The 15,623-nt window shown below is 36.9% G+C and overlaps 1 protein-coding gene across 3 annotated transcripts in view; it reads right to left on the reverse strand.

Annotated features, from left to right (window-relative positions):
• Positions 1-14,743: 14,743 nt before the first annotated feature.
• Positions 14,744-15,623, reverse strand: part of LOC121736370 — a 48,441-nt gene continuing 47,561 nt past the window's right edge. For all 3 annotated transcript variants that reach the window (XM_042127533.1, XM_042127532.1, XM_042127531.1), the window contains one exon: positions 14,744-15,389. In XM_042127533.1, coding sequence (XP_041983467.1) covers positions 15,226-15,389 — 164 coding nt within the window. In that variant the 3' untranslated portion in view covers positions 14,744-15,225. The remainder of the gene's footprint in view (positions 15,390-15,623) is intronic.

The raw sequence follows: 15,623 nt of genomic DNA on the forward strand, positions 1-15,623 counted from the left end.
TGTTCTGTCTGTTATTTCATACTTTACTACTATAGGCTAGTTTTGCAGTTAATTTTACCCTTTACAGTTGAATTGGACCGCATCTATTAGGCGTCTTCGTAATTTTTACATCAAATCGATAACGTTCGGTCTAAAGTGCAACAAGGCCTTAAAGTTTAAAATATGAACGTGGACGGGGCGCTGCTCGTAAAGGAGAACTGTCAAAAATTGCGTTTTTGTATAATGGCAGCGTTAGTTCCTTTTCTCGCCACGTTAATTTAAAGCAAATACCTTTATTTAAAGCCTTGTCGAGCTCTAGTTAGGCTGGCAAAGGCAAATAGAAATACAAGAATGAGTAACGCTGCGGCGTGTGTGTCATGGCGTTTGCTGCGTTGAGCCCGTGCCCGACGCGGCTGCCCGTCGCGGGCGCCCGCGCCGAGCGCTGCCATCTTCGATCACTAATATACAAGATACACATTCCCATACAAAACCTCTCGAAAATCTGTCGCCGAGTAAAAGTGTTTAAAAAAGTATACATTTATCTAAAATCAACCTTAATACTAATACTTAATTAACCTTAATACTTAATAAACCTTAAAGATCTTTTTAGCAATAAATTTTTACGAACGACGCACGCTTCAAACTAAATTCAACCATCCGCGTATATGTCTTAAAGTTTAAATTATTACAATACCAAAAATGCACTTCAATAATTTTACGGCCGCACTTCGCCGCTGGAACAAGGTGTAGTGAAGTATGAGCGGAGTTGAACTGTTCAACATTTTTTTGTTGATTGTAAGTAATAAAATTATTATAGTCCATTTTTTAATTTTTCCTAAGTTTAATGTATAAAGTGTGGAGTAATTATTTTTACTTGTAATATTATGTGGTTCTAATATGTTTAATCTTATAGTTAACTAAAATATACGTGTATACATTGAATATAAATGCTTAGAACATACAACGCTCGCTAAAGTCGGCTTGAAAAATTATTCGCATCTTTGCCGTGCTATAACTGATATCCAATCTCCACATCTAACTGGATCTCGAGGAAACCTAAAAAAAATATATTCCTCAATAAAATAAATAATAATTAATAGCGACTCCACCAAATGGAACAGAAACACAGTGTATAACCCGAACATTTCAAGTGGGCATGATAAACTACGATAAGTACCTTTAGTATGAGTATTCGCAATTTAGATGGTTTATACCTCGTGTTGATTTATTTACAACTTAATTTTAAAACTGTTTTTTGTTGATTTCTTCTAAATCGAAAGTCCACCAGAATGTTGCGTTTGGTGCTCTTTTAGTGAGGTAGTTTTTTGCCGCGGACTGTGTATCTTGTATATTAGTGATCGAAGGCTGCCATAGTAATCGCGCGACGGCTGACGGCCGCTAAACGCAGCGCTGCTCTATGGGATGACAAAACACGTCTCACAGCAGCTGGCCGCGCCGGGCGCACGCTCAACGCAGCGAACGCCCTAAACAGCCTTAGAACGTCAGGTTAGAGCGCCATCTTTTGGTTGCGTTGATTGTACCGTACTTATGAAATTGTATGTTCTAAACTCAATTTGAAACTGCATAACGCGGCATCGGAATTACACGACACGGCCAGAGTAGACAGAATATGCCGACTTAGAACTGATGTTGAAATTTTTAAATTTGACGTATTATGACGAAAATCGTCGCTAGGGTTGTTAAATTGTTACCTACGAATTTAAAACTATGACATATTCGCTGTACGTGTTCCTCTTTTATCGTATTATTATTTGTTTTGGCACATGCGCAATTTTGAAATCTTTATTTTAAATATTTAAAAATAAATTATATCAGCCAGCGCGAGGCACATTCCGTTCATAATCCTAGTGAGACCCGACGAATTTGACAGCTATTGAAACCTGTCCGTTTCCTTGCAGTCGAACTACTGGTAGTTAAGTCTATTGTGACACGGCACTCCCACTAGTGACTAGACGTGTCGCCTCCGTGGTCCAGTGGTTTTGAGTGCGGCTCTTGACTCGGAGGTCGTGGGTTCGTTTCCCGCGTTGAAAACATGTTATTTCCAAGTTTGGTTAGGACAATGCAATGCAAGCTCACCTGGTTGACAAGTAAGATGATCCATGCGTCGGATGGGCATGTAAAAAGTCGGTCCTGCGCCTGATCTCTCGCCTCTATCGTGTCGGTCTTCCGTCCCACTGGGTTATGAGAGTAAATGAATAGTCAATAGAAAGTGCTCTTGTGTACTGCGCACACACTTGGGCACTATAAAATTACTCCTGCGTAACTGGCCTGGTTTCAATTAAACCGGCCACCGAAACCGGTGTGGGGAGTTATTATAGACGTGCCGCGTCGCTTCACTGCAGTGAATTACATACGGACCCCTAAAGAAGACTGCTGACACCGCGACGCGTGCCTGGTCATCGCCACCACATTCGAGGAATCTTTCTGCTTCTTCAGCATTTACCGCGTTTTGCAATTTATATTGTAATAATTAATTTCCGTCATTCTATTCCGATCTCGCATCGATCGCGGATATAATTTTGTAAAATAGTTTTAAGTTAGTTAAATAAAATTTTAAGATAATTTTTGGTTTTTTTTGAGAGTCCGGGCTGCCGAAAATATAATTGGCGCAGTCGGTAGGATATTCTTGGGGCTACGAGATCGCGTTTTAAGAAGATTTCCGGAGCTCTAAAATCGACTTCGCGCGCGGTCGGTTAGCTCTCGCTTTCAAGCGTTCACCGAGAGAAGAACCTCATCATCGAGCGGCCGGGGCGTACTCAAACTTCAGTACAACTCAAGGAAAACCAGAGAAGTCGACGAGTTATGTGAGTACATTGATTTATTTTTCCATCAGTGTTGCTTTCTCCTCGTCACAATTTTCCGTCCCACGAAAAATAGTCCTGCCTCCTCCAGGCTTAAAAATCGTAGGGATAGTGTAGTTGACTCGAATAGTCAATTAAGTGAAGGCTCGAATAGCCCTCAAATAGATTTAAATATTTCAGATTCTCTTATTATAGACATTAGTAATTCCTCTGAGAGCTCGAATTGCCTTCAAGGAAATTTTTGCGAACAAGGATTAATAAATTCGGATAGTATTTTAAATAATCAATTAAATTTAATTAGTGTTAGTGAGTTAAATAGTATAATGGATCCCGATACAGTTTATAAGGCGCTTCGCCCAGTTCCAGAATTTGACGGGAATCCACATATTCTCCCTAGATTTATTAGAATTTGCGATCAAATTGTCATTAAATGTGTAAGTAGCGAGCCAGGCTACGAATTATCGAATTTATGTGTAATTAACGGCATCTTAAATAAAATTACTGGTCCAGCAGCTCGTACTATTAATTCTAATGGCATTCCTGAAAATTGGATAGGGATTAGGAATACTTTGATTAATAATTTTTCCGACCAAAGGGACGAGACCGCACTTTATAATGACTTAGCATTAGCGACGCAGGGTAATGAGACACCGCAAGAATTCTATGACAAATGCCAAAACCTTTTTAGCATTATAATGTCCTATGAATCGTTACACGAGACAATAGAGACTACCATAGAAGCTAAAAGAATTTTGTACCGTAAATTAACTTTGCAAGCATTTGTAAGAGGTTTAAAAGATCCTCTCGGGTCCCGTATTCGGTGTATGAGACCTGAAACTATTGAGAAGGCTTTGGAATTTGTCCAAGATGAATTAAATGTCATGTATTTGCAGCAGCGAAATAATTTAGCAACAGATCAAAAACCATCATCATCATCAGCACCACATAACTCAAACCAACAATTTACACAGCCTATGCCTAAATTTTCTCCTATGAATAATAACTTTAATTTTCCTAAATTTACACCCGGACCAAGTTGGCAAAAACCTAATTTTAATCCCCAATTTAATAATCATCAGCGCATGCCTATGCAACCAACGCGTACTCAGCAAATGTTCCGAGCACCATTGCCTAATTTTAATAGTGGTTTTAGGATACCTAACAGGCAACCTCAACAGAACAATAATTCTGGCCCTAAGCCTATGAGTGGCGTTAGCCATTTTGTAACAAAACCCTTCCAACCTAGAATTCCTGGTCATGATTGGCAGAAATTTGGCAACCCTCCTCCTTCTAATTATTTGAAGAGTAGAGAACTTAATTATAACGAATTTTGCGATTACAATAATTTTGAATATGGTAGCAGTGATAGTGATTACGCTGACTATTACTACAATACAGACTATGACTATAATAATGACTATTACGGACAAAATGTGAATTATGACTATGACAATCAGCAATATGAACCGAATGACTTACCACCTATTGAAGATAGCCCGTGCTATGAAAAAAATATGCCTAGTACTAGTAGAGCCAGTCAACCGAGACAATCTCATAGTAGACAGAATCAAAATTTTCACCGGAGCCAAGAAAAATCCGCACCAGAATAGAACTTAATTTGCAATCAAAAAGGGAATTACCCTATATTAAAATTAATAATCCTCCATTAAAATTACTTATTGATACAGGAGCAAATCAATCGTTCATAAGTCCAGAAACAGTTGATAAATATTTCAGTAATTTTCCAAAAAAATATGACCCTTTTGAAGTAACTAATTCGAGAGTAACGAGTATTCATGAACATTCAATTTTAATTCCAAGCTTTCCTGAATTTAATGACAGTAAGAAAATTAAATTTTTCATTTATAAATTCCATAATCATTTCGATGGTTTAATAGGTTTAGATTTGTTAGAAAATTGTAAGATTGATTTAAAAGACAATATTTTAGTTACCGATTGTGCAAAAATACCTTTATTACGTTATCAATGCAGAAGACGTAATACAGACGAAATAATACCAGCAAAATCATCTCGTTTAATTAATATACCAATTCATCATGAAGATGGTGACGTATTTATACCAGAACAATTAATTTCTAACTGCATTATTCATGAATGTGTTACAACTGTTACTGACCAGACTGGTGTAGTAGAAATAGAGAACATGACAGATCAAGACACTGTAATTTCATTTGACAGACCTATACAATTAGACTTATGTAACTTTGAAAGTTCATATACTGAACCCGACCCTGACAGAGTTAAACAGGTTTTAGAGAAACTTAGAACTGACCATTTAAATAGTGAAGAACGAGCTAATTTAGAGACTCTTTGTAAACGCTATGCTGATATATTTTATATAGAAGGCGAACCATTAACTTTCACTAATAAAATTAAACATAGTATCAGGACTCATGACGAAAACCACGTTTACACTAAAAGTTATAGATATCCTTTTGTACACCGACAGGAAGTTAGAGAACAAATTGCTAAAATGCTCGAACAAGGAATCATACGACCTTCTGACTCTGCTTGGAGCTCACCCATTTGGGTAGTCCCAAAGAAAGCTGATGCATCTGGTAGACAAAAATGGCGACTTGTAGTAGACTTCAGAAAATTGAACGAAAAGACTATTGACGACAAATACCCAATTCCGAATATTACCGACGTTTTAGACAAATTAGGCAGGTGTCAGTACTTTACGACCCTTGACCTTGCATCTGGATTTTACCAAGTCGAGATGAATCCTGATGACATTCCAAAGACAGCATTTAACGTAGAGAATGGGCATTTTGAATTTCTACGTATGCCGATGGGACTTAAAAATTCACCATCGACATTTCAACGAGTAATGGATAACATCCTTAGAGGCCTACAAAATGTAATATGTCTAGTATATCTTGATGACATCATAGTTTTCAGTACATCCTTGCAAGAACACATGATCAATTTAGAAAAGGTTTTTAATAGATTAAGAGAATCAAATTTCAAGATCCAAATGGACAATCTGAATTTTTAAAACTTGAAACAGCTTATTTAGGCCATATAATTAGTAATGAAGGTATAAAACCGAACCCAGACAAAATTAAAGCTATAGAAAATTACCCTTTGCCCAAAACGACAAAAGAAATTAAACAATTTTTAGGACTTTTAGGTTATTACAGGAAATTCATACCTGACTTTGCTAGACTGACAAAACCGATGACTAAATGCCTGAAAAAGACCAACAAAATAACTTTAGATTCCGAATATATTAAATGTTTTGAGAAATGCAAAATTTTACTGACCAATGATCCAATTTTACAATATCCTGACTTTGATAAGGACTTTATTCTGACAACGGACGCATCAAATGTAGCTTTAGGAGCAGTACTTTCGCAAGGTACAGTAGGCTCGGATAAACCGGTTTGCTATGCTTCTAGAACTTTAAGTGACAGTGAATTAAATTACAGTACGATCGAAAAAGAACTTTTGGCAATAGTATGGGCAACTAAATATTTTAGACCCTATTTATTTGGTAGAAAATTCAAAATTATAACTGATCATAAGCCACTCCAGTGGATTATGAACCTGAAAGAACCCAACTCTAGACTGACACGATGGCGACTGAAACTGAGTGAATTTGACTACACAGTAATTTACAAGAAAGGAAAGTTTAATACTAACGCCGACGCTTTATCCCGTGTACAAATTAATAATGAAGAAATAGAATCTCTTCTTCATGAATGTGATATAGACACATCAATAAGACCTGAACCATCAGGATCTACTACTGTAACAGCACATACATCCGCTGAAAATCCCATTCTTGAAATTCCCATTACAGATGAACCATTAAATAAATTCCATAGACAGATTTGTTTGACCATAGTAGGTGACATTAAAAGAAGACCGACAGTGACTAAACCTTTTGACACACATACACGAACACACATACAAGTTTCAGAATCCTCCCTAGAACAAGATGTCATAAATGCAATTAAAGAATACGTTAACCCTAAAATAAAGACTGCTATTAAAATAACTCCACCATTAGGTATGTACTCTATTGTTCCCATTTTGCAAAATAAATTTAAAAGTAATTCTATGCATCTAGTTTTAGCAAAAACTGAGCTAGAAGACGTTAAAGAATATTTAAGGCAGCAAGAAATCATTAAACACTATCATGAAGGTAAAACTAACCATAGGGGCATCAACGAATGCTACTTAGCCTTGTCACGTCGATATTACTGGCCTAAAATGAGGGAAGAAATTACAAAATATATTAATGAATGTACAATTTGTGGACAGACTAAATACGACAGAAACCCAATTAAACCACAGTTCAATATAGTACCACCTACAACTAAGCCTTTTGAAATAGTTCACATGGACCTATTCACAGCACAAGCTGAAAAATACCTTACCTTTGTAGACTCATTTTCCAAGTACGGCCAAGCATACCATTTACGAGATGGCACAGCTATCAGCATTATCCAGGGACTATTAAATTTTAGCACTCACCATGGACTACCATTGACTATTGTGACAGATAACGGGACAGAATTTACTAATCAACTATTTTCAGAATTTGTTAGACTACATAAAATTAACCATCATAGAACATTAGCCCATTCACCTAACGATAACGGTATAATTGAGAGATTCCATTCCACATTATTAGAACACCTTCGTATCCTTCGCCTGAAAAATAAAGATGAACCCACAGTTAATCAAATGCCTTATGCAATCCTAGCTTATAATAGTTCAGTCCATAGTTTTACGAAATGTAGACCACACGATATAATTAGAGATCACTTTGACCCCAGAGATCCTTTAGATATTAATTTAGCTGAGCACCTCATGCAACAATATATTATAACCCATAGAGATCAGATGAAGACCGTATATGAAATGATTAAAGATGCTACAACTATTGACCGTGCAAACCTAATGACTAATAGAAATAAGAACCGTGAGCCAGAAACTGAATATATACCAGACCAACAGGTTTTCATTAAAAATCCCTTGGCTAGTAGGCAGAAGCTTGCACCACGATACACTCAAGACACAGTCCTTGCAGACCTTCCTATACACATTTACACCTCAAAGAAAAAAGGACCTGTTGCTAAATGTCACCTGAAGCGAGTACCAAAGTCATCTAAATTGTTACAGGTACCGACTAATACTGATAATGACAATGACGCAAGCAGCAGAGATAAAACTTGACAATGGACCTGGACTTCTACCCTTTAAACTTGGCCAAGCCAAACTTATATCACATTACAATTAGATTATTTTAAAACTAAACTTGATAATTCAACTTTGCCTATTTATGAAATTCAAATAGATTATCTTTATACCAAATTGTTAAAAATACCTTTATACAGAATTTAGAACTATCAGAATTAGAAAATCGTATTATATCTATAAATGAACAATTAGATTATTTTAAAACTAAACTTGATAATTCAACTTTGCCTATTTATGAAATTCAAATAGATTATCTTTATACCAAATTGTTAAAAATAGATTCTCAGTTAAAAACATTAGAACCAACTAGAGCAAAAAGAGGACTTATTAATGGACTAGGATCAGTAATTAAAGGACTTACAGGTAATTTAGATCATTCAGATGCTGAAAGATTTAACAAAGCTATAGAATTATTAGAAGGAAATGAAAATAAATTAGTTTCGGAATTTAATGAGCATATAAGTGTTAATAAAGATTGGATGAATCAATATTCACAAATTATTAATAATTTAGTTGAAAATCAAATTAAAATTAATGAAACATTAAAATTAGTCATAGACAAATACTATCTTATTGAAGCTAAATTTGCTAAATTCGCTCAATTGTTAGCTATTATCACCGAAAATACAGATGATTTATATTTAGAATTAGTTAGAATAGAGAATATGTTAGGATTTATTCGTGCAGCGAGCACGCACCATAGTATGATAAGTATAGAAAACTTAGGATATATGATAAGTAGACTTAGGAAAATTTATGGTAGTAATGAAATTTTAGACGTTGATTTAAGAGAATATTATAATCTTATTCAGCCAGGTAGTTATTTTATAGGTAAAAGAATAGTTATAATTTTTAAGGTTCCTATTATATCTAAAGATAGTTACGATTTATTTAAGCTTTCCATTGTTCCTAATAAATTCCAACAGACCTTTATACCTATACATCCTTTCATAGCAACCAATGGGAAATTTTTCATGTACTTGCAAACCGAATGCCCAAAGATTGGCGAGTACCTTCTCTGTGAGGAAAGAACAAACTATTATCAGCCACGAGATCAAGCAGATTGCATCCAGAGCATCATCATTCATCAATCTTTAGACAAATCGTGCAGCCCTACTGAAGTTTCAATCTCCAGACAAGCTATGGAACAATTAGATGACAGACATTACACTATTGTCTTCCCGAAGCCTACAAAAGTCGAACTCCAATGTGAACGACAGGAATTTGTATCCTTATCCGGCAGCTACTTAGCAACAATTCCCCATGAATGCTCTCTCCGAACAGATACCTTCAAGATCACCAATACTGAAGATGAAGTCAAGGGACAGCCGCTGAAGATCACTGAAATAAGAAATAATCGCACTGAAGCTGAAAATTATGAGATTCCACATATCACTCTCAACTCTTTGAATCTCGATAGTCTACATCATCTGGAAAATAGAATCCTGTTCATCTCACCAACTCCGATTCATCACTGTACCATACAACGATGCCTCTCTATGCGCTTGTATCTGGTATAGTTATAATTCTCCTTGTACTCTATCTTCGAAGAAACCTGCGGAAAACCCCTGCTACGCCAGAAGAAGAACCAAGAAGCAGCCCCATATATGCTGTTCCTGAAAAATCTGAAAATCATGGAATTCCAGCAACATTTTCCCTCAACGTGCTCAAATAGTTGCTGCTCTGGGGGTGGAGGAATTACATACGGACCCCTAAAGAAGACTGCTGACACCGCGACGCGTGCCTGGTCATCGCCACCACATTCGAGGAATCTTTCTGCTTCTTCAGCATTTACCGCGTTTTGCAATTTATATTGTAATAATTAATTTCCGTCATTCTATTCCGATCTCGCATCGATCGCGGATATAATTTTGTAAAATAGTTTTAAGTTAGTTAAATAAAATTTTAAGATAATTTTTGGTTTTTTTTGAGAGTCCGGGCTGCCGAAAATATAATTAGTGTAATAACAATGGTGCGGTCGCACTTTTTAAGATTATTACATTTCTGTAAAAAGAAAACACAGTAGGTAGGTATATAGAAAAAATACATTTATTCAAACGTCAGATTTGTCCTTATTTCTACGATGCAGTGAGACCACAACACCGCGCCGCTTTGCGACAACAATGTGTTATGGCCATTCTTAACAAAAAAATCAATCTTATTTCTAAATGTTGTAATAAAACACAGTCAAATATGAAAATAGCAAATACAATAAAGCGGAAATAGTGCAAGACTGTATTTTACTGTCAAACATGAATTTTGATAACAAATCTACAGCACAAAAGAATATGTTTTTAATCGTAAACAAAGGATAGCGTACTTTATTGCTATAGACGAGTTACCAAAAAGGGCGAAAACAAGGGCGAAAGGCCTATCCCAATTTTGTATCCACAAGAAACTATTTCGGACGACTTAATCTTAACATGTATGGCCTTTTAAAGAAAGAGAAAAAAACTATTTGGTAATCTTTCGTAGGGTAATCTGTACCACATGTCCGCGGGACGGAGACAGCAACAGATTTGTACGTAAAGGAAAGAGACAAGCATCATTACGAACTCCCTTTCGTTTGGTGAGTCGCGTCCAGTAATTAAATTAAATATTGCAATCCAAAAAGAAATACAATAACACATCGATTCTGTGGAATACTATTATTGTAAATATCATACGTACAGTCTACCGTACAGTAGAGTACCTCAGCCCACAATCAAACTGTCAACAGTACAACACAGAAGCAAGTCTTAAGCGCCTGCGATTTGAAACTTTTGTAACAGACACATTGTTATATGTATATATTTGTCATTCATTTTTATTACTACATAAAGTAATCTTGAGTCACATGAATGTGTGAGTGTGATGATCTACTTTATGATATTTATAGTGTCGTCTATCTTGTGTAGATACCAGACGTAAGCCACAAACAAGGTGGAAAATATGGAAACTCAATAATAAAATTGCTGATTTGGGACATCTTTTATATTATAACCCGAGGAATAATTTAATTATATCAGTGGATTGTCTGTATATAAATGAAACAGATGTTCCCAGTTTCTGGCAAGGAAATTAACATCTTCACATGCTACATTTGCCAGAAACTGTTTTCAGAAGAAGAAAAAGAAGACTAGAGTCTGGAAAAGAAAGAAACAACTACAGACCACAAAAAAACCAAGACGGTGTTTTGTTAAACACAATCTGAGGACAGGCAAACTACTGTAATAACACAGTGTCACACTGAAGTGTCTAAACACACTAGGCTGAATTACGCCGGCGTAATTTCCGCCGCAAATGTCAAACGCATACAAAACGCGACGTAATAGTGTGTCACCACTCGTATTCGGCCCGTATTTTGTATACAATTTAAACGCGGCGGAATTTACGCCGGCGTAATTCAGCCTAGTGTGTTTAGAGCCGAAGACACTACGCCTTTGTAAGGCGCATTATGTAGTAAGTGTGCTTGACACTACATGCATAAAATCAGCCTCATATTTGTCGTTCAGTCTTCACTTTAATTTGGTCTGTGATAAGAACTATACTCAGTTTCATTAGTTTTAAAACCACGCACCGGCAAATTACCATAAAGGGATTTAAAAATTCCAAAACTTTGGACACGGGAAAGATTTTGACGATCTGCAAATGTCTGTATCAGAATTACACAGAATATACAAGAAGCGATCGCTTCGAAAGACGAGGAAAAATAGTTTTTAGGAATTTAACCTTTAGGCATAAATGGAAAATGGGAAACTGGGAGAAAAACCTGTCAATAGGCTATCCAAAAACAGGTCTCCATTCGTGGAATAGTCAAAAAAGTCTATACGATAAGTAGAAACTAATACGTAATCGGAAAACAGAATTCTATCAGTTCTGTCCAAATACTTAAACAAAAAAGTCTTGGGAAATGAGAAGATACCCTTAAAGGAGTGAGCACACTGAGACGGGCCGTGCCGGGGCGCATCGCAAAAATCCGCCTCCATACAATTTGTATGGAAGCGGATGCGCGTTTCGCACACTGTGCCGGGGCGCATCGGCGCGGATTTTTGCTCGGCGGATTTCCGTCAATGCGACACGGCCCGACAAGACCCGCTGCGCCCCGGCAAAAATGTGCTATAGCAAGCGGCGCGCGGACGGATGTGTTGCAATGCGGCCCGGCAAGCCTCGGCTCAAAATCCGTCAATGAATTGCGCGCCGACCCGCCCCGGCACAGTGAGCATTAAAATCCGTCAATGTGATGCGACCCGACCCGGCAATAGTGTGCTATAGCGCATTTTGCGCTGCGCTGCGCCCCGATCCCCCCGGCACGCGCCGACTAAGTGTGCGCGATACTTAAAGCATCAAGCACATACCCGGTACCTATAGCAACAATGTATGAAAATAAATTCAGAACATTTAGCTGCACCATATAAACTGAAGAACTTAATATAAAACAATTTTTTTTAGTATGAAATTTCCACCTTTTTTTAAAATACTTATACAAAATTAAGAGCAATTTTTTCTTATTATCTATTAGCATATTTCCTCGCTTACTAATAAAAAGATCTATAATCTACCCTGTTTTCACCTTTTGTTCTTGTCTGTCAAGCCACCTTTGTAAGTATGACACACACATGACCTCTTTAATACACTGGACAGGCTATGCCGTACAAAATGACAGCTATTTTTTGTGCCGATTCGAAGCGCTGCGGTGAGCGTACTGAGAACTAATTTATATAGAAAATGACAACCGCCATTTGCAAAATAGTAGTTCCAAGTACACTCACTGCTGCTTTCACATAGCAATCAGCGCCAATATGGCGACTTTCAAATAGGAATATTTTGATAGCGATCGCCTGTCCTGTGTATTATAGAGGTCAGTGATGAGTTGATGACACAGGACCAAACATTGTATGATAATAATTATTGATTATCATGTCTGTATACACAGTGATAATCTTTTTATTAGTAAGCTTATTATTACAATAAGCAAAATAAAGTCAATAATCTAAAAACCTAAGATTAAATTTATTGATAATAATCAAATAATTTTCCTTACAACATAAGAGATATTGGTTTGGTGTTCTGTTATAGTAAAGGTTTTTTTAACCTGATAGATAGGGTGTGTATGTGTACTATATAATTGAGGAGCTGGCGAACAGAACAGGATTAGCCGCGAGAAAAAAAATTACACAGTGGCTAAAAAACTAGCAACAACTACTACAACTGAACATATCCCGTTTTGTTTGAAAATTGACATTTTAATTAAAGCCTTTTTAACCGGTTTTTATTAAAAATATTATCAGGGATTGACACAGACTGGTCAAGAGATCAGCTAACTGAGGCACATCCCCAACCCGGGCACAGAATACATATTAGTTTAACAACAGAAATCTCACTCCCGAAACCCGTTTAAAAAAATAACGACTCGTGCTACGATACTATAAAGTTCAAATTCCGACCGCGCAATGGTAAATGCCTACTATTATATTTACCTACAAGTGCGCTCTGTTTCAATCGCATAACGCGTACCTTTTCTTACGAAATCAAGGATTTCGCTTTTTAGAAAACAAAATAATCTTTTTTAATTAATATTAGTACGAGTAGCAAACCTTTTTATAGTAATATCAAATTTTAGTAAACCAACCTATATTTTGTAGTAGTTTTATATTCGATTATAATAGTGCAGGAAACTTTGACAATTTAATTTATTTAAACATAGTAACTTGTGTTTATTTCTGTGTAGTTTGTGTAAAATACAATTTGTGTTATATGAAATTGGTTTATTTGCTAGTTTGTATAGTTTTTATCTACTTTTCGTATTTAAATACCTTATTCAAGTACATATTTCATTGGCAAATACATATTTTTTATTTGTTCATTTTTATAAGATTTGTAACGATTTTGTTACATCGGTTAAATCAGTATCATGAATTAAATTCCTCTATGATCAGTATACAGTAGATACGCGACGAAAAATCTTGCGCGTGCGTCACCGCTCGCTTGTGAGTCCTTTATGATGTGCCACCCGCGGGTGGTACTTACAGTTTGATGCCTTAACGTGCGAGCGGGACAGGCCTGACCCGGGGCACCCATAATGGGTTTCCCCTGCGCATAAAAATAATAAAAAAAAGATGGGTCAAGAGAAGACGATTCGAAAAAATATATACTTTCGCACTCTGGTGGACTTGTCCGCTTTTGTTCGCCAGCTCCTCAATTAATAGTTAACTGTCAAGTATCAGTGCTGAAATAGTTGATTTTTTTCTAATTATTATTGTAAGGGCAAATTCACGACGTTGGCCCATTTCTTATAGAAACACGCAAGTCAAAAATAGCCTTTTCAGCACTGCTACTTTTTCAATAAACTATATTTAAGAAGCACGATATACACACCCTAAAGCAGCGGTCGGCAACCTTTTGGCAGGCAAGGGCCACAAGGTGGCAAAACAAACGAAAGGCGTATTAACCCTAGAAGTTCAGTATACACACAATGAAGGGAAATAACTAATAAGTTAAGTGTTTGTTATGAAATGACAACAAACAATGTTTTCTAATAAACAATGTTTTCTTAATCACAACAATGTTTTCTAATATTGTAGTAATTGCCTCTTAAGAACGTAGCTACGTTCTTAAGAGGCAATTACTACAATATTAGAAAACATTGTTTTCGATACGTCATATAACTTTAATTCATAGCATATTCACGGGTCGCAAGTAAGACGTTCGCGGGCCGCGTGTTGCCGACCGCTGCCCTAAAGTATTATCACTTTGTTTTGTACACCCTGTATACAGTGTGGATCGTTAGTGACATGGTTAATATCATCAATAATCAAAACTTAAAAAATATAATCAAATAACCCAACCAACCAAAAACCAACTGAAAATATAAAAGTTGCAATCCTGCATTTCTTGAAACCATTTTTTGACTCAGTTACTCTTCTATAGTATTTATTATTCGTAGCTTACTGCCTTCTTTCTTAACCGCTTCGTTCCTTCCATTTGACACCACCAAAACGACACCACCCTAGTGATGTCAAGATGACCAATGACCATTTGATTGACAGATAAATATGAACTTTACTGCTTGAACTTAATTGGAGTTTTCATATCAAGAACTAAGCAACTATGTAACATCACTAATAGTCGGTGGTGTCATATGGACTAGAGATTCTATTTGACACCACCGGTGGTGTCGTTTTGGTGGTGTCAAGTGGAATGAATGAGCCGCTTACAGTCCCATAGCTTTAAGTAGTTCCGGTGCGTCGACGTTGTATAAGCCCTGCTCGACGCGCTCGCAGCGAGCTATACGCAGGGAGCCCTGGCCGTGTTTGTCTAGCTTTATGTGCGTACGCGCCGCGTCCAGCTGCTCCGCCGTGGGTTGTTTCGGGAAACCTGCAAGTAAGCAGAGATTGTTAGAGACGGAGTGCACATACAAATTCTGTATCATTCTCATACAATAATACACAATATCACAAAGCAGGCATGTACATCATACATGGGAGAGCCATGCTTTACCACGAATGGGCCGGCTTGACCGGATAAATACCACGTTCTCACAGAAAACCGACGCGAAACAGCGCTTGCGCTGTGTTTCGCCGAGTGAGTGAGTTTACCGGAGGCCCAATC

The sequence above is a fragment of the Aricia agestis genome, chromosome 19 (assembly GCF_905147365.1).
Source record: "Aricia agestis chromosome 19, ilAriAges1.1, whole genome shotgun sequence".
NCBI classification, from domain to species: domain Eukaryota; kingdom Metazoa; phylum Arthropoda; class Insecta; order Lepidoptera; family Lycaenidae; genus Aricia; species Aricia agestis.